A 20,376-nucleotide genomic window follows, 5' to 3' on the forward strand; every position below is an offset into this window, starting at 1 on the left:
ATGTTATTAATAGGAAAAAAGTAAACCCTAAAAATATAGGATGGCCGGTATTTTTTTGCAGAAAAGGTGGCAACCCTAATGAGTACTGGGACTGAGCCTGTGCCACTGACACACACAGCGTCGGAAGTTATCTATATATATATATATATGCTCAGTCTGCTTTTTTTTATTGCCAACTTCTCTGAATATACTGGAGATGAGAAAGTCATGGTCATTTTAGATCAGCTGCCCTAGTTAAATATATTGATGGCTAGCGGCTGCTTCCTGCTGTTTATTGATTAGAGGAACACGTAGTGAGGACAGGTGTTTGATGCCCATGCCAGCTCCATTCATCACTGGAAATTCCTCCTGAATTTGCAAATCCTGTGCCCTAAATCCAGTCCAATGTGCTTGTTTGGGAGAATGAACTTGAAATCACGGCATAATTGGATGAATTAGCAGATTATTACATAACAACTGGCACTTACCCCTTCTCTCCATTACTTCATTGTTGAGCGACTCATGAAAACCATTCATCTCCCATATATTCAGTGACTACTGAAATATCATCATTTGAAGAATAAAATCAAATGTATTATTTTAAGTAAATTCATATATATATATATATATATATATATATATATATATATATATATATATATATATATATATATATATATATAATATATATATAATATCAAAACAGGGGGGTTGTGGGAGCACTCTAAAGGCTTTAAAGTATATATATAAGTATAATAAATGCTATTGCATATGTACCCAAAACAGGGGTTATTTTGTTACAAAGTTATGATCATAAAATTGATAAGCCACCATACCACGTCAAGGTAAACCCCGAATGGCGGTCCCTAACTTGTTTTATATTTTATGTGCATTTTAGCATTACCTGTAATCAATGTCCGTTGAACGCTGTTTTTTCACTGAAGGCTAAATCCTCCCCAGCCAGCAATCAGGCTTTTAAAGGAGAGATATTCCCAAAACAAACGCCCAATTTTAAAAGCATAGGATCACCACTAGTTTAAAGGGGGGGTATGGGGTGCTACAACCACTGAAGCTATGCCACAGCTCCTGGCTAAATATACAATATCAAAACAGGGGGGTTGTGGGAGCACTCTAAAGGCTTTAAAGTATATATATAAGTATAATAAATGCTATTGCATATGTACCCAAAACAGGGGTTATTTTGTTACAAAGTTATGATCATAAAATTGATAAGCCACCATACCACGTCAAGGTAAACCCCGAATGGCGGTCCCTAACTTGTTTTATATTTTATGTGCATTTTAGCATTACCTGTAATCAATGTCCGTTGAACGCTGTTTTTTCACTGAAGGCTAAATCCTCCCCAGCCAGCAATCAGGCTTTTAAAGGAGAGATATTCCCAAAACAAACGCCCAATTTTAAAAGCATAGGATCACCACTAGTTTAAAGGGGGGGTATGGGGTGCTACAACCACTGAAGCTATGCCACAGCTCCTGGCTAAATATACAATATCAAAACAGGGGGGTTGTGGGAGCACTCTAAAGGCTTTAAAGTATATATATAAGTATAATAAATGCTATTGCATATGTACCCAAAACAGGGGTTATTTTGTTACAAAGTTATGATCATAAAATTGATAAGCCACCATACCACGTCAAGGTAAACCCCGAATGGCGGTCCAATTTTATGATCATAACTTTGTAACAAAATAACCCCTTTAAACTAGTGGTGATCCTATGCTTTTAAAATTGGGCGTTTGTTTTTCAGTGGTTGTAGCACCCCATACCCCCCCTTTAAACTAGTGGTGTTCCTATGCTTTTAAAATTGGGCGTTTGTTTTGGGAATATCTCTCCTTTAAAAGCCTGATTGCTGGCTGGGGAGGATTTAGCCCTCACTGAAAAAACAGCGTTCAACGGACATTGATTACAGGTAATGCTAAAATGCACATAAAATATAAAACAAGTTAGGGACCGCCATTCGGGGTTTACCTTGACGTGGTATGGTGGCTTATTAATTTTATGATCATAACTTTGTAACAAAATAACCCCTATTTGGGTACATATGCAATAGCATTTATTATACTTATATATATACTTTAAAGCCTTTAGAGTGCTCCCACAACCCCCCTGTTTTGATATTATATATATATATATATATATATATATATTTTATGTCGGTACAGTGAATGCACTCCTCCCAGATATATTTCTGTCGATGGTGGTGCGTTGGTCAAAGTTTGATAATACAATCCAGTAAATGGACCCGCACTCATTCATATTAGTGAAATAAATGTGTCTTTATTCACAGGTTCATTTCCAACGTTTCGGTCCTCTCTGGGACCTTTTTCGAGGATAAATTACATGTGCATAGGTGAATGTTTAAATACAGTTCAAAATTGGCGCCAAGTGTGACGTCATGACTTAGTTGGAAATGAACCTGTGAATAAAGACACATTTATTTCACTAATATGAACGAGTGCGGGTCCATTTACTGGATTATATATATATATAATATCTTGTATATCTTGTAAATGATATCCTTATAAACGGTGAGTTCTGATGTCATCAGTTATAAACGGTAAGTTCTGATGTCATTTCTGTCTTACTAAAACTTGTGTATTATAAAAAATAGTACCCTCAGTTGCAAAATATGAGGATATTATAAGTTACCTTGGAGTTCCTTGACCTGTATAAAAACACTCGGCTTTCGGCCTCGTGTTTTTATATGGTCATGAAACTCCGAGGTAACCTATAATATCCTTATATTTTACAAGAGGGGGTACTTTATTCACTATATATATATATATATATATATATATATATATATATATATATATATATATTTTAGCAATAGGTTCTTATCCATGAATGGGTGTCACGACATTTGGGTATATCATTAGCTGGCAGTCTCGCTGTGGAAATAAGGATTATTTATATCCCCAAAACCTGCACAGCCTGCATTTTCAATGTAGTAGAAAAGCTCTCCAATAAGTCAAAGTAATAATAAACCCCTGAGTGAGCAATAAGCACGCCGTACAGCAAAAGACTCCTCTCATTCTGTACATAGTACTTAATATGCAAATCCACTGCAGGTAAATTCTGAATATCATCCTGTTTGTTCAGCACCTGGGAAACATTAAAGTGAGTAATAAAGGAAAGAAACAGGCATGTAAACCTCCACGCTTTTCAGCTAATTAATCATTCCCCAACTGTAATTATCACTTGTACACTTACATGTGGCACCCACATTCTGGCATTATGGGCCAAAACTAAGGGACGAAAATAGAATTATAAGGATAAAAACCACTGGACACCTTTACATTAACTTTTAGTATGACATAGAGAGTGATATTCTCAGACAACTTGTAATTGTTTTTCATTTTAATTGTTTGTGTTTTTTGTTATTTAGCAGCTCTCCAGTTTTCAGCATTCTGTTTGCTAGGGGCCAAAAACCCTAACAACGATGCATTGATTAAAAGGGGTGGTTCACCTTTAAGTTAACTTTTAGTATCGTATAGAATGGCCAATTCTAAGCAACTTTTCAATTGCTCTTCATTATTTCTTTTTTTATGGTTTTGGGGTTATTTGCCTTCTTCTGACTCTCTCAAGTTTCCAAATGGGGGTCATTGACCCCATCTAAAAACAAATGCTCTGTAAAGCTCTGTAAATTGCTAATTTTTATTACTCATCTTTCTATTCAGGCCTCTCCTATTCATATTCCAGTCTCTTATTCAAGTCATTGCATGGTTGTTAGGATAATTTGGACCCTAGCAACCAGATTGCTGAAACTGTGAACTGAAGAGCTGCTGAATAAAAAGCTAAATAACTCAAAAACTTAAAAAAATAAAAAATGTCTCTCTCTACATCATACTAAGGCCTCAAATGCCGCAACAAAACGCAGGCGACAAATCGGATGGAGTCACATGTGTCAAAATATAATTGGACTGAATGAAAATTTGCAGGTAAGAACTACACGGTCCGACTGTCGGATGAAGATGCTGCTTACTGCATCCACATCCAACAGTCGTGTCGCCTCGGATGTAAAGTAGTTCCTACCTGCGACTTTTCATTCAGTCCAATTCGATTTTCGGCACATGCGTCTCCGCTCGATTTGTAGCATGCGTTATGTCGCTGAGCGTCAATCCGACGGAAAACGCTTGTGTAGTTGAGGCCTAAAAGTTAATCGAAAGGTGAACAACCCCTTTAGATAAGAGACTTGAATAGGAGAGGCCTGAATAGAAAGACGAGTAAAAAAAATAGCAGTTGCAATAAATGTGTGGCCTTACAGAGCATTTGTATTTTAGATGGTGTCAGTGACCTCCATATGAAAGCTGGAAAGAGTCATAAGATGAAGGCAAATAATTCAAAAACTACAACTTGAGGTGAACAGTCCCAGACAGCGCCGATCCTTGCCTTTATGCCGCCTGAGGCGGCCTTCCGTTGCCGCCCCCACCCCTCCCCACGGCGCTCACCTTTTTAGCGTCGGAGGGGGTCGGGCGCTGCATGTCTCTAGTGCAGAGAGCGCAATTGCATGGCAGCCAGAATTGGGCCAACATTCCACTGAGTGGTGGAGTTGGAAAAACTAATTCTAGATTTTGCCAGCTAGAGATGGTACACCCATTAAGCAACTCCAGGAAATCTTAGGACATTCTATAAAATCCCTAATTCATATTCATCATAGGCCAAATCCTTCTGGTCCAATATGCCCCCCAACCCAATGCCCTTTAAGGAACCCTCCAGTAAATGTTTCCAATATGAAATTCTGTATGGCGGATGCTACTCAGACATAATAACAATTGGCTGTTCAGTAAAGAGAAAAACGTTACTTTCCCGTACAAACGAGGGACTGCGGGTTGAGCTGTCAAAAGAGGAACTGTCCCTCTAAAAACGGGACAGTTGGGAGGCGGCAAAACTGGCTTGACAATAAAGGGTATCAATAGAAGGAAACATATATGTAAAAGTTCTGGAACTCAGTTTGATTTCCTCTTTCTATAAGTTCTGGGAATGTTCCCCACACAGTCACTGGTGCTACGGCAAACTGTCTGGTGCCGCAGCTTCTTGGTGACTATGGAGCGCGGTGAGGGTCAGATAAACAGAAAATCTAAATACAAACAGGTGCAGGGACTTTGCAGTTGGGGAACCTTGGAGACTGATCTGAAAGAGAAAATAGGGGCACCAGGGAACACCTGAGAGCAGCTGATGGCTGCAAACACTGCAGGGGTTATTTACTAATCTCCGAATGCAAAAAACATGAAAAATCTGTGATTTATTTTTATAAAATCTGACTGAAAAATCACAAATTTTTCGGAATTTATTAAACCCAGAGGATGGAAGTCAGAATCTGAAAATCTGGCATCTCAGACCTGCCGAGGTTGCATATAAGTCAATGGAAGATGTCCCAATGATTTTTTTAAATGTGCGCTGGGTTTCGTGCATTACCCCAATTTTTTTGGGGGAAAATTCCAAAAAAATAGTGAAAATTTTATTTTTTTTTCCCGCAAAGCAAATTTTCGGGAAAATGTAGTGATAAATAAGTGTAAAAAACCCGAGTGGATTTGATCGGAGTTTGTAGCAGAAAATATTGAGATAAATTCGAACTTTGATAAATAACCCCCTGCATGTCATGCTTCTAGAAATACAAACAGTAAATACTGAGAAGTATCAATTATATTTGTTCATATTATTGTAAAGGATGAGAGCTCTGGGCAAAACCCCCTCCTATCCTGCAACTCTGCTTCAGTTACACTTATAGTGGAAATACTGCCAATGAGATATGAAACTGGGCTTCATTCACATTTATTTATCAATTTATTGAAGGGGTATCACATCGGGCGCTTGATGGAAGCTGCCGGACAGGATCCTGCTCTCCAACTGCACCCCGGCACGGCCAAACTCAGGAGGTGATAGTAACTGTATTTCAACAGCAGTCGCAGTTTGGAAGTTTGTTATGTAGATCTGGTGCCAACATAATATTAGGAAAACACTGGCACAATTCCATAGTGACAACATGCATTTGGCATCAGTTCATATGTACCAGAGCAGGAGATGCACACTATACTATGGAAAGGTTTCATGTAACATATGCCTAGCAGTCTATAGGGCAGATTTACTAAAGGGCAAAATGACTAACGCTAGCGAAAATTTGCCAGCGTGAAGTCATTTACTTACTTCGCCAATTTACGAACGGTCGCTGGCGTAACTTTGCTAGCGAAGGAGATAGACTCTAGTGCTACTTCGCTCCCTAACGCCTGGCGAAGTTGCGCTCTAGCGAATGGACGTAACTACGCAAATTCGCTAAGATGCGGATTTTACTGAACGTTACCTCTTGTGCCAGACTTGCCTAAGACCAAGAGAAGTGCAATAGAGTAGATAGGACTTCCTCAAAAAATGGTTGAAATTTTTTCCCAAAAAAGATCGTACATTTTTTCTGGGGTACCCGGCTTCCCCCCTACATTTCCTAACATATGGCTTGTGTAATGTAATGTATTTGCTGCAACATATACGTCCATTCAACTTTAACTTCCTGAAGTATGCAAATTAGGCAACACTACCGCAACTTCGCTTCGCTTGCCACAGTAACGCTACCGCTACTTCGCCGGAGTTCGGCACCCTGGACGCAACTTCAGATTTTAGCGAATTAGCGTTGTCCTGGCGAATCTACGCCTGGCGAAGTGTTGCGATGTGAGTGAAGCCGTCGCTGGTGAATTTTCAGAGGTTAGTAAATTTGCACCTATATGTCTGTATTTTTGAAGCGTGTTGCTTTTTTCACTTTACTTTAAAGGGGTGGTCCAACTTTAACTTACATTTTAGTATGTTATAGAATGGCCAATTTTAAGCAATGTTTCAATTGTGCTCCGTTATTTATTTTTTTTTCATATATAGTTTATCAATATTTGCCTTCTTCTTCTGACCCTTTCCAGCTTTCAAATGGGGGGTCACTGACCCCATCTAATAAAACAAATGCTCTGTAAGGCTACAAATGAATTGTTATTGCTACTTTTTATTACTCATCTTTCTATTCAGTCCCTCTCCTATTCATATTCTAGTCTGTTATTGAAATCAATGCATGGTTTCTCACCCTAGCTTCCAGATGGCTGAAACTGCTAAAAAAAGAGAGCTGTTGAATAAAAATCTAAATAACTCAAATACCACAAATAATAAAAAATTAAAACCAGTTGCAAATTGTCTCAGCATATCACTGTCAAATCTACTAAGAGTTCATTTAAAGGTGAACAACTCCTTTACTACAAAAATGTTCTTTTGTTGATCCTAGTTCTTTAATGTTACATAAATTGCTGGAGTTGGAGAGGCGTGCCTGGAGGTTACACAACCAAAACGAATGGGATGAATCACTTTCAAAAAAAAAAAAAAAATAGTTTTGACTGGAATGTTTGTTCTTTAACACGCCCACTTTTCTCCCTTCAGCCACTCCCCCAGGGTAATATTAGCCAAGCGCTCCAGAGCTGCACTCATTGCCTCCTTGCCTTCTGAATCCCACCCTTCCCTATCTGCAGGGTCCAGGCACAGACAGTCTGCAAGGTGTGTGCCAACAGGTATGTAGCCTCATGTACCTTCATGTGCACTCATTTCTATTGCACAAGACTTTGCAGAGGAACAGTACAATGATCATGAATAGGATGATGATGAGTAGAGAGCGTATGGTATAGTAGTAAAGTCCTAAAGTCTAGTGGGGAAGCAGAGGTGCCACCAGTTAAGCAGGAGAGACTTATGTTATTACATGTCATTTTTATTATGGATTTATATGAGCTTACTTTCACTGTGTTAAACATAGACCTATGCTAAGAAACTTTTCAGTGTAAAAATTTCAGAATTTGCAAAAGTTACTGTTTTGGTATTACATGGAAAAAAAAAAGCAAATTAGTCTTAAATTAATACAGGTGCGTATCCTTTATCTGGAAACCCGTTATTCTGAAAGCTGAATGGCCATTTCCCATAGACTTTATTTTAAAGGGGTTGCTTGTTGACCAAAGATATATTTATGTAAATATGTATATTTATTCTTATATACACATGTGCATAAGTATTCCTGGTTATAAGGGTTCTTTAACGAAAGAGAGAGTTCAATCAAAATATATATATTTATTTACAAAAACTATTGACACATATCTTCAGAAGTAATACACATAAAACAAGTTACACTACGTAGAATATATAACAAATATTTACAAAGACAATTAGAAATATGTATATGCTGGATCTAAATCCACTGCCTCTCTGATACTCATCCTTCCATTAGGTCTGTCATCTATGTCCTCCCTCCAGCAACTCCCTGGACTCTCTGACTAACTTAGCCTATTGTATTAACCTATAGACCAGGGATCTGCAACCTTGGCTCTCCAGCTGTTAAGGAACTACAAGTCCCACAATGCAATGAAAGAGTCTAATGCATTGTGGGACTTGTAGTTCCTTAACAGCTGGAGAGCCATGGTTGCAGATCCCTGCTATAGACTGACCATAAATTCATGTCAGGTTCTGATTGGCCAGTGACCAATACATTAATCTTGGGGGGTAGGGCATGGATTCCTGAGCCATTCATTCCAGAATCAGGACAATGGAATGGGGAAAGGCAGTGTGTAGACAGGAAGGTTTGCTTTTCCAGCTGCCCCTGGTCAAACGGGAGGGGATTTAACAACTGTATGCTAAATTGGGTGTCTTTGAAGCTTGTCTTTGTTATGTCCTGATACTATCTAATATGTAATTACACAACATTCTTAGATACAAATCATAATGTATATAAATACAATATACACATATTGCATATAATAAAGATATTACACAAGCAAGTCTCCCTGAGGTAACAGTGCTCACCTTTGAGTTAACTGTTAGTATGATGTAGAGAGAGGGATATTCGGAGACAATTTGCAATTGGTTTTCATTTTTTATTATTTATGGTTTTTGAGTTATTTAGCTTTTTATTCAGAAGCTGTCAAGTTTGCAGTTTCAGCAATCTGGTTGCTGGGGTCCATATTACCTTAGCAACCACGCATTGATCTGAATTGAAACTGGGATTTGTTTAGGCGAGGACCTAAATAGAATGATGAGTAATAAGAAGACCCAATAACAAAAAACTGTGTAGCTTTAGAGAGCATTTGTTTTTAGATGGGGTCAGTGGCCCCCGTTTGAAAGCTAGAAAGAGTTAAAAGAAAAAGGCAAATATTTAAAAACTATAAAAAAATAAAGAAGACCAATTGAACAATTACTTAGACTTGGCCAGACTATAACATACCAAGGGGCAGATTTATCAAAGGTCTAGGTGAATTTTCAAATTAAAAAAATTCGAATTTCTAGCTATTTTTGTGTACCTCGACTAGGAAATAGTCCAAATTCGATTAGAATTTGAAGAAAATTCGAATATTGAAATTTATCATGTACTGTCTCTTTAAAAATTCGACTTTAACCATTCGCCATCTAAAAACTGCCGAATTGCTGTTTTAGCCTATGGGGGACCTCCTAGAACCTATTTGGAGTCAATTGGTGGACTTTAAAAATCAAAGTTTTTTTTTGGGGAAGAACTTTGAATCGAATTTGTTCGAATGCGCTATTCCTTCTATTCTACGATTCGAATTTGGCCGTATACGGACCAATTCGACCCAAAAAAAACTTCTACTTAATTTCGGTTGGTCTTTTTGGATTCAAATTTCGAAGTTTTTTCAATTTGAAATTCAACCCCTGATAAATATGCCCCAAAGGGGTTTTTTTTGGGAAAAACTTTGAATCAAATTCGATCGAATGCGCTATTCCTAAGATTTGCATGCTTCAAATTCGGCCGAATTCGCTCATATTCGATCGAAAACTGACCTATTCGTGCAAATATAACCTTTGACTTAAGTTTGGTTGGTCTTTTTGAATTCGAATTTCAAAGTTTTTCAAATTCGACCCTTGATAAATATGCCCCCAAGAGTTAACTTAAAGGTAAATAGCCCATTTAATTAAATAATTCACATTTTTCAAAATTAGTATCTTTTTCTTTGCAATAATAATAATAATACTAAAACAGCAGCTTTTACCTGATCCTACAATAGATATAAATAATCCTTACTAGTGGCAAAACAATCCTACTGGGTTTAGTTATTGTTTAGCTGATTTTTTTAGAAGACTTAAAGCATGGAGATCCATATTGCAGAAAGATAGATCCCTTATCCAGAGAAACCCTAGGTCCTGAGCATTCTGGATAATAGATAATAGATACCATACCTGTAAGTATTTGCTAAATGACAGTGGTATATTGTGGATCTGTATGGATAGAATAGATCCCATGCCTGTATGATTCATGGAGAATGTAGGTGCCTTTATAGAATTCTTACAACATACACAGTGGTAAGATTAAAGGAGAACTAAACCCTGAAAATGAATATGACTAAAAATGCCATATTTTATATACTGAACTTATTGCACCAGCCTAAAGTTTTAGCTTGTCAATAGCAGCAAAGATCCAGGACTTCAAACTTGTCACAGGGGGTCACCATCTTGGAAAGTGTCTGTGACACTCACATGCTCAGTGGGCTCTGAGCAGCTGTTGAGAAGCTAAGCTTAGGGGTCGTCACTAATTATCAAGCAGAAAATGAGCTTCCCCTGTAATATAACCTGATGCTACAGGGCTGATTATTAAATTCTGATGCTAGTTGCACTGGTTTCTGTGCTGCCATGTAGTAATTATCTGTATTAATTGCTAATCAGCCTTATATTGTGACATTTCTATTCTATGTGTACTGTATATTGTGAGTGGGTCCCTAAGCTCAGTAAGTGACAGCAGCACAGAGCATGTGCAGTGAATCAGCAGAAAAGAAGATGGAGAGCTACTGGGGCATCTTTGGAGACACAGATCTTTACTGCTAAGGGGCTGTGGTTGCCTTGGGCTGGTACAGAAACCCCAAACATCATGTATAACATTTCTAGCTACTTCTTTAGTTAAGCTTTAGTTCTCCTTTAAAGGGGTGCATTTTTTTTCCTCTGGTCAGTCTGTTCCCATACAGCCCCTCAGTGCAGAATAAGATCACGGCATTGGAGAATAAACCACCTCTTATTTGCAAATCAGTAGTCCAGCCATGCTTTTGTGATCTAGTTCAGTAAAGCACAATAACTGCTGTGATATCAGCTGACCCAGACGTGGGTTATGTATGTTTTATGGCTATGAAGATAGGAGGGCTTGCTTTAAAGGGAACTATCACAAAAATGTAACATACACTCCATCATACTGAAATAAGAAACTTTCTAATTATGATCAATTAAAAATTCTGTCCCGTTTTAGAAATAATCAAGTTTATCTTCACCCCTCCACTCTCGGCACCTGTTTCTCTTCATGCAGGAGTTGGGTGTCAGATTTTGACTGACAAATCCAATATCTCATTTGGGAGGGGGCTTTTTCTAGCAGACTCCAGCGCAAACAAAATGTAACAAAATAACTGAGTTTGGCACAAATCCTGCATCTAGAAAAACAGATAAATGGAGGGCACTCTTTCTTTCTCGCTCACACTCAGAATTCCCCTTGAGAAAAGCTTTACGCAGAAACGTCTGGGTAATTCTCATTTTCTGCCAAGGGTCTCCACTTCCTTGTATTGCTTGTATATTCTGGTTATAATTTGGTAGTATGCGCTTGAATATTGTTATTGCTTTGTCCTTGATGTACACTGATTTTATGAAGCATGTAGTTTTGTATAATTAAAGGAACAGTGCCACCAAAAAATTAAAGTGTTTAAAAGGAATGCCAATATAACGTAGTGTTGCCCTGAATTGGTAAAATTGCTGTTTTTGTTTCAAAAACTCTATAATAGTTTATATAAACAAGATGGGGGCAGCCATTCAAGCACTGGATACACAGTAGATAACCGATAAACCCAGTTGAATCCCATTTTATACTACAGAGCTTATCTATTACCTGCTGTGTATCCTGTGCCTTGTCTACATTTTCAGCTTTGAATGGCTGCCCCCATGACTACACCATACCTCCCAACATTTTTTAAATAAAAAGAGGGACAAAAAAGTTGGTGCACGTAGCAAAAATGTTTTGGCCACACCCATTTTTGTGGCCACACCCCCTAATTACCATGTTCGTTTTACAAAATTTGGCAGGCTATGAAAGTTTGAACATATTTCTATGTTTTTTTCAGTTATTACAGTTTTGCTAATGAAGGTGAATTGCCCTTTAAGCTTTGAGTCTAACTTCTCCCAAGGGACCGGTTATCTTATATTGTTACAATTACTTATTTGTTTATCTCGAAATTGTTACAAAAGTATCTTATCTGCAGCTGTAGCTGTTTCTGGGCTCTCTGCCAAAAGCCAATTAAGTTAGAAACATTGTTTCTTTTTCTGGCTGTTCTGTGCAGAGAAAAATGGGACTTTCCGGTACAAACAAGGGACTGCAGGTTGAGCTGTCAAAAGAGGGACTGTCCCTCTAAAAAACAGGACAGTTGGGAGGTGCAGCAGTTAGTTTATTTAAACCATAGTCGAGTTTCTGAATCAAACACCAGTGCAGGGCAACAGTACATTATATTTGTATTACTTTAAAACACACTTTTTTTGGTGTTACTGTTCCTTTAATTAATTTTCTATTAAGAGACTTTTTCTGCAGTACCACCTTTATTTGTAAAAAAAAAAAAAAAAAAAATTTTTAATTGTGCCTGATGAAGTTTATATTGTTCATTTTCTTGATAGCACCCCTTTTAAGAAGGCGCACATTTTATATTTAGTAAATAATACAGACATAAAAAAAGGTTGCAAACCCATCCCTTGCCATGTGATTTAGAGGCACATTTATCAAAGGTCGAATTTCTAATTCATGTCGATTTTTAAAAACTCCCGTCAACTGGAAATTCGACCAGTCGAAATTTATTATAAAAATCTAATTTTTTTAAACTTGGGCGAATAGGATCGACCCGAAAACTTGAAATCGATTTTGAATTTTAAAAACTTGATTCAAGTTTTTTTCAGAAAGGCTGCAAATAACTCCAAATTGATCCCAGGAATGCTCCCATTGACAAACAGCAATGCGGCAGGTTTTAGGTGGCAAATAGTCGAATCCGAATTCTTAAAGGGCCAGAGTATGATAAATCTTGAAAATCGAATTAGAATTTTTTTTAAAAATACTCGAATTGAATTCCAATAACTCGGTAGTCAAATTTGACAGTTTTGACCATAAAAAAAATTCAAATTTACAAATCGACCTTTGATAAATCTGCCCCTTAGGGGCATTTTTATCAAGGGTCGAATTTCAAATTGAAAAAACTTCGAAATTCGAATCCAAAAAGACCAAACCGAAATGAAGTTGAAGTTTTTTTCTTTGGTCGAATAGGTCCGTTTTCAGTCGAATTGGTCCGTATAGAAGGAAAAGCGCATTCGATCGAATTCGATTCAACGTTTTTCCCCAAAAAAACCTTTGATTTTTCAAAGTCCACCAATGACTCCAAAGGAGATCCCCCATAGGCTAAAACAGCAATCCGGCAGGTTTTAGATGGCGAATGGTGGAAGTCGAATTTTTAAAGAGACAGTACATGATACATTTCGATATTCGAATTTTCAAATGTTTTGCAAATTTGAATCGAATTTGGACTATTCCCTAGTCGAAGTACACAAAAAACAGCTCTTTAATCATCCAAAAATTCACCTCGACCTTTGATAAATCTGCCCCTTAATTTTATGTTTAAATGAAGCTCAGTGGGTGTCCTATACTGCCCCCCCCATTGGCAGCCTGGATCATTCAATGTACATTCCCATCATAAGGACACATAGATCCCATATTGAAATGAATCATGCTGATGGCCACTGATACTGTCAGAGAATCCACTCTCAAGGACCTGTTTATTAACTTGGTACTGCCTGGAGGGTTATTTAACTTTCCTCCTGGGAAGTCTGTCCTGTTCCACTTGCTCTGCTCTAAATGAGCAATTTCATTACAGTCTGGAATGTCAGAGTCTCTCACATTTAGCTCAGTGATAAATTCACAGCTAAAGGCAGATAAGGGGAAGCTGTGGATATTGCTGGAATGTTGCACAATTTTGTTATCCCACCTTCCAGGGGGCATTCCAGCTTTCCTCTTTATACAGGTATGGGACCTCTTATCCAAAATGCTCAGGAACCGCAGGTTTTCAGATAAGGGGTCTTTCTGTAATTTGGATCTCCATACCTTGCATACCCCTAAATGATTGAATAAATCTTAACTCAACCCAATAGGATTGTTTTGGCACCAAAAAAATTAATTATGTCTTAGTTGCGATCAAGTACACGGTACTTCTTTATTATTTTAAAAATTATTTCAAAAATTTAGTTTATTTGAACAAAAGGCCATGCCGTAATTTGGGGCTTTCTGGATAACAGGTTTTCAGATAACTGATAAAATACCTGTTATAAGTCAGGGGCTTAATGGGCTGTGCATGGAGCCCTTGGGAAAGCCTGCCAGATTAATATCTTCTCAAAAATCACTCAGATATTTAATTTGGTTTGGAAAACCCATAGGACTAGGATCGCATTGGTTCAGTGTCATGGCGAATTTATTCGCCAGGCATGGATTTGTGTCGAATTTCCGTATTTCACCACCTGCGAATCGTTTAGCGATCAAAATAATTTTGACGCCCATTGACTTCAATGCGTTTTGCAAATTTTTCTCCATTTTACGATTTTTTTGTCGAAGTAAAACAGGACACATTATCCCATCACTAATGATGTCCTCAACCAATGGGCCTCCATAGGGACGGTATATAATCCTGGCCCAGGGCCAACAATCAGAGCAGATCCATTTGGCCAAGGTGGGGAAATCAGGCAGAAATCCTCTGGGTAACTTGCTCCATGCCCTGCTAAGGTTTATGTGGAGATTATTTTGTAACATTCCTAAATAAACCTTTAACCCTTATCCCAAATCTACATCCATATGGTGTTTTTAAAAGAAATTCTAATTCCTACATGGCTGGTATCAGATCACTGAAATAGCAAGGCCTTACTTGGTTTGCTCACCATCACATTGGAGATTCAAATGCTTTATTCAAATGCTTCATTTAAATCAAGGTAAATGTGAATACCACAAAGGGCCATCATAAATTGAAAGTGCCAGGCTGTAAAAGTGCCATTCCCAGGGGGGCCCGGCAGTGCTGCACTTTTGAAAGAGCCGGGCCCCCCTCAAGAGCACCAAAGCTTTGCAGCCATTTTTGAAGTACCGAACAGCCGAAATGCAGAAGTGCCGAAGTCCTGAATTGGTGAAAAGATCCGAAGCCATGAAAACAGCCGAAGCCAAACTCCCAAAGCGACGAAAAGACCCAAAACCAAGAAAATAGCCAAAGTCCTGAATCGATGAAAAGACTCAAAGCCACAAAAATAGCCGAAGCCAAAGTCCCGAAGCGGCGTAAAGACCCAAAGTCATGAAAACAGCCGAAATTGAAGTCCTGAAGCGGCGAAAAGACCCGAAGCAACAAAAACAGCCGAAATTGAAGTCCTGAAGCGGCGAAAAAACCCAAAGTCATAAAGGAGGCCTGAAGCCATGAGTTCAATTCTACTGAACACCAATGTGTGTGTTTTTTTTTTTTTAATCCCCTGGCCACCAATGTATTATTTTAATATTCTATAGGCCCCTGCCACCAACGGTTTTTTTTAAATATTTTTTGGGGCTCCAATTTTTTTTTTTAACTTGTAGGGGGGCTTTGGCGCCAATGTTTTTTAAAAAATATTCTTTGGGCCCCCAACTTTTTTAAATTGTAAGGGGGGCCCTGGTGCCAAAAAACTTTTATGGGGGGCCCTTGTGTGTGGGGGTTATTTTTTTAGCGCTGATGTCTGTGTGGTGTTTTAACTGTGGTGCGGACTGGGCGGGATCTGGGGTGGGGCTTGAGCGCCAGGGAGGGAGGGGCCCCCGAAAATTTTGTTGTAGAGGGGCCTGTGATTTTTAATGTCGGGCCTGACCAGCGGCAAAGAAAATACCTATACCTCACCTGTGTGCCAGTGTATGGATGCTGGGTTTCATTTGGAGGGGTTGAACTTGATGGACTTTGGTCTTTTTTCAACCCGATTTAACTATGTGTTACAATACTCAGTTCTATCTTACATACTGTAGTTCAAAAACATCAAAACTGCCAGGTCCAACTTGATATCCCATCATGGCAACATGGCAAGGTATTGGTCATGCACCTCATATGACATGTTACTCATATAAAACATGGGAGTCACAGAAGTTTCTGCAGGATTTGGATTTAGCTGAATGAAATTCAATCTATTTTAAACCATCAAATTTCAGTTGGGATTCAGCTGCACCTTTTATGTTTGATTTGGTAATCACTCTATAAAACAATGTGAAATGTACCTGGCTAAGAATATTGGAACAGTTGATTCATCAGTATTCGTTAGGCCCTTTCTGTAAACAATTGTATCTGCTTGTGTTTTTCAGAGTTCGTTCCTACCATGAATAATCTGTTTTACTTGGCCGCGGTTCTCACCGTTTGTGCAGTGCGGAGTGCCAGAGGAGAAGTGGTGAAACCAGTTGAAGAAGAGCTTCTGACAGATACAAATAAAAAAGTCAATGAGCTGTGGATGAACTTTCTCAACATGAAGCCGGCGGATAACGATGGCATTGCCTATGCAACCTGTAGTGTAAGTCCTAGTTCCAAACTGGAATCTTCAGAGATAAAAGTGACGGGGCGTGTGCTGTTTAAGCAGGTTTTTCCGACTGGCAAGCTGGAAGCCATTTTTGATTTAGAAGGGTTTCCAACTGATGTCAATCAGTCAGCAAGAGCTATTCACATCCACAAATACGGTGATCTAACCGATGGGTGTGACTCTGCCGATGGCCACTACAACCCTCATTCTGTAGACCACCCCCACCATCCTGGCGATTTTGGCAATTTCCTTGTCAGGGATGGAAAGATTCAAAAATTTCTTTCAAATCTTGATCCCACTCTCTTTGGTCCATCCTCTGTCATCGGCAGATCAGTTGTGGTCCACAAACAAGCGGATGATCTTGGCAAAGGCAACAATCAGGCCAGTTTGGACAATGGAAATGCAGGAAAACGCCTGGCTTGTTGTATCATTGGATCCAGCAGTAAAAATAACTGGGAAAAGTATATCCAAGGAACCTCAGGTTTTCCAGACAGGTAAAAAATGGTTAATCATCAATCAACTCCAGAAGTCTAGCCCATGTGTTAGCACAGTGACTTGCCCCGCCCCCCACCTCATCCTTTCCCAGTGCCCCAATGGACCGGTCATTGACACCAGTGTAAATAAAGGCACTCCATTGCTGTTCAACATATGCACCTAATATCTAGACATTAGCCTTTATATGTACTCACTTTAAAATAAAAATTGCCTTTACTGACTGATACAACCAATAATATGCTTTCTTTTATCACTCCAACAACAATGAACCTGTAAATGCTAAATTCTGATTGGTTGCTACAGGTAACTATACTAGAAATGTAACCAATACTATAAACCTTCATTGTTTTAGACCAAGTAGACCTATATATATAATAGAGTTTGCCTCAAGGGTCAAAGAATCTTTATGTGTAGTTTTGCCAAACTACACATAACCCATGTCTAAAATTTTGTAGCAAATGCCCAGGTTTGTTCCAATATCCGATCATTCACCATCCATAGCTGTATGTTGGGCGCTGCTAACAGAAGTAAATTGTAAGATACAGTATATCACACTTTTTACCATCAGAATAATATAATAAAAATGAACACATAGATTTTTTTTTTATTTTATTCTTGTTCCATTTCCATATAGGAATTAGACAATGTATCCAGGCTTTATGAATGGCACGGTTACTAGAAGATGTGCACCATAGTTACAGGATAAAGAGAAGGAAATGGAAAACGTACTATGGAAAGGGACTTAAACCAAGCAGAGATTGAAACTTGCTGTAAGGCATGATACACTAATCACTCCTGGAAGACAGGCCCATGCAAAGCCACAGTTTGGATTAACCACAGTGGTATAACACAGCCCCCAAGCTTAAAGCTATGGCTGCTTCAAACTGAAATGTCACAAAAGGGGTTTAGAACTATCCCTTTAAAAACAGTTTAAGAAACATATACACCATGAATGAAACATTTTACGGATTCCAGATATTTACATTTTTCCAAAAAAAAAGAAAATGATTTACCTTTGGGTAGAGTCCTGCAGCGGGTGGGGTACCCGCAAACAAAGCTGGCACCCTGCGGGTCACAGGTCAGGTTGAGGGTCTCATTTAAATTTCTTATCTTATGTAATATTGTCTATATGTTACTCCTTTTAAAGTTTTACAAAACATGTTTCTGTCCTCGCCTACTTTGATGATCTCACTTCCGGTTTGCAGCAACATCACTTCCTGTTTGATGGTGGTCGGCGGGTTGCGGGTCCGGGTAGCGGATCAAAGTGGGTAAATATGTGGGTTGTGGTTCGGGTTGCGGCTGCGTGTTTGGATCTTTCAAATTGGTTCCGTGCAGGACTCTACCTTTGGGTAGTGTGCATTAGACAAGTATGTAGAGCTGGACAGATGACGTACAATATAGTACAGAGCAGAACTCCATAAACAAAGACAGATTTTAAGGATGACGACTCTTATGGTTATAATTCAACAGGTATGTGCTCTAACCTGCTAATAGAGATTGACAAGAAACGGCAGTGTGTAAAATATTAGCATCTGCTTATGGATCAGTACAAACTCTGGTTTAGCTTGTGAGAGTTTTGCTCCACTGACTTACTTGAAAAACCAAAACTCCTGTCTGCTAGGCCAGTAGCTCTCCCAAGAAATTTACAGTGGTTGACAGACCTACTGTATAGGAGCAACACACTTAAATGGCTACTGTTATATTAGTACCATGTGCATAAAGGCTTAGTGTAGGGGATGATGGATCCGTTTTATGCACTTAGAATTCCTCAGCAAACACTATGGGGGGAATAAAAGTGGTGATATTGAGACAAAATAAAAGTGGAGATGTCGGATTTCCCACCAAATTCACAAACCTCTATCTCCACTTTTGTGAATTTGTCTTTTAAACAGACAGTTTTCAGATTTTGTCTTTCACACGACATTTTTTTTCTGAATTTGTCTTTAGCTCTTACTACACCTGTCAGTCAGCCATCAAATGGGAATTTACGGGGGAGGGAGTTTATTTTACCTAGGAAAGTTATACATAATTTTTTTCAGGATAACCTGGGCTTTCAAAATCTGCCTACATTTTGTGTAATTCCACTTCTGTTACTATTTTGCACAATATTGTATTTTATTAGCTTAGGTCAAGTGTCTAATTGCTGCTAAAACGAAAAAAAAAATGGCTGAGAGGCTTTACTTTTCTTTTAGATAATATATTCACTAAAATAACTAATATTAAGCTAAAACAAGTAAAAACGCATATGGGTTAAAAACTTTTTACATATAATATTGTAGAAAATACACTTTTTTGTTTTGTTAATGAGGATTTACACCTATAGGGTTAGACACAAACTTGTGCCCTGACTATTAAATGTGAATCCCTATTAATATGATAATAAATCCCCAATGGGGCATCTACAAGAGTGTGAAATAAAGACTGGGTGAGCCAAAGCAGAGCAAATTATCTTAGAATTGATCTGACACATGGGGAAGTTATATTGAGCTTTACTCCATTTTATAAATGTTGGGATAAAATGTCGTATTGATGTCGTTTGAAAGACAAATTCATAAAAGGCTGTAAACTCTTTCTTTCACTAAAAAATGAAACGTGGCAGTTGAGTCGGAATTTCTGTTTGTGAATATGGAGAAAGTATTTTACACCAGTTTACCACAACTTTTACTCCAAAAATGAACTGTCTCCCCTTTTGTGAATTCCCCCCAATGTGTCAGCACCTGAACCTTTGCTTATCAATGAGACTGGAAGGTGGCTACAGCTTTTATGTGCCCATCATTTCCAAATGGTTGTTTTTGCCAAATGAGTATTTTTCATCCTCTCAGTAAATTAAGTGGATTTTCCCCGCCCAAAAAAATATATGGGGCTTCTGCTGCTAGAAACTTGCAAGAGTTGGATAAAGAAGTCCAACAATTCACATAAACAAATTAGGCAGGGCTGCAATGAGGATGTGACCACAAAAAAAAACACATTTTAAGTAGCTTAAAGCATTATATATAATGATAATGGGTGGGTGCAGAGGATCTCTTCTCTTTGACTGTAGGGATTTTGTGGTCACAACCTCATTGCCGCTCCACCTGATGGTATAAAATTGTGGTGAGCATAATTCTCCCTTTTTTTTTTGCAAAGAATCTTTGACCAAGGGAAATCACTCAGTACAGGAATTGTCACAATGATCAGCCAACTAATTCTCAAACTGGCTGAATTAAGTGAATAAACCCTACACATTTATTCCTTAGACAATGCAAAGTTCCCTGTATACAGAATGGCCCATGCATATTTGCATTTATACATAGAGGATACCATATAGTACTGC

General features: G+C 38.4%; 1 protein-coding gene across 2 annotated transcripts; it reads left to right on the forward strand.

The window, feature by feature from the left end:
• Positions 1-1,883: 1,883 nt before the first annotated feature.
• Positions 1,884-17,284, forward strand: sod3.L (superoxide dismutase 3 L homeolog). 2 transcript variants are annotated; one of them, XM_041588306.1, is made up of 3 exons: positions 1,884-1,908; positions 7,404-7,531; positions 16,360-17,284. In XM_041588306.1, the coding sequence occupies exon 3, from the start codon at positions 16,374-16,376 to the stop codon at positions 17,064-17,066; it is 693 nt and encodes a 230-aa protein (XP_041444240.1). In that variant the 5' UTR covers positions 1,884-1,908; positions 7,404-7,531; positions 16,360-16,373; the 3' UTR covers positions 17,067-17,284. The 2 variants fall into 2 exon arrangements, with proteins under 2 accessions (XP_041444240.1, XP_018084438.2); XM_018228949.2 differs by lacking the exon at positions 1,884-1,908 and having other exon boundaries at positions 7,405-7,517.
• The last annotated feature ends 3,092 nt before the right edge of the window (positions 17,285-20,376 follow it).

Source organism: Xenopus laevis, chromosome 1L (assembly GCF_017654675.1).
Source record: "Xenopus laevis strain J_2021 chromosome 1L, Xenopus_laevis_v10.1, whole genome shotgun sequence".
Taxonomy (NCBI): Eukaryota; Metazoa; Chordata; class Amphibia; order Anura; family Pipidae; genus Xenopus; species Xenopus laevis.

Coding starts and splice junctions, on each gene's coding strand:
- sod3.L (XM_041588306.1), top strand. CDS start 16,374: ATGAATAATCTGTTTTACTTGGCCGCGGTTCTCACCGTTTGTGCAGTG.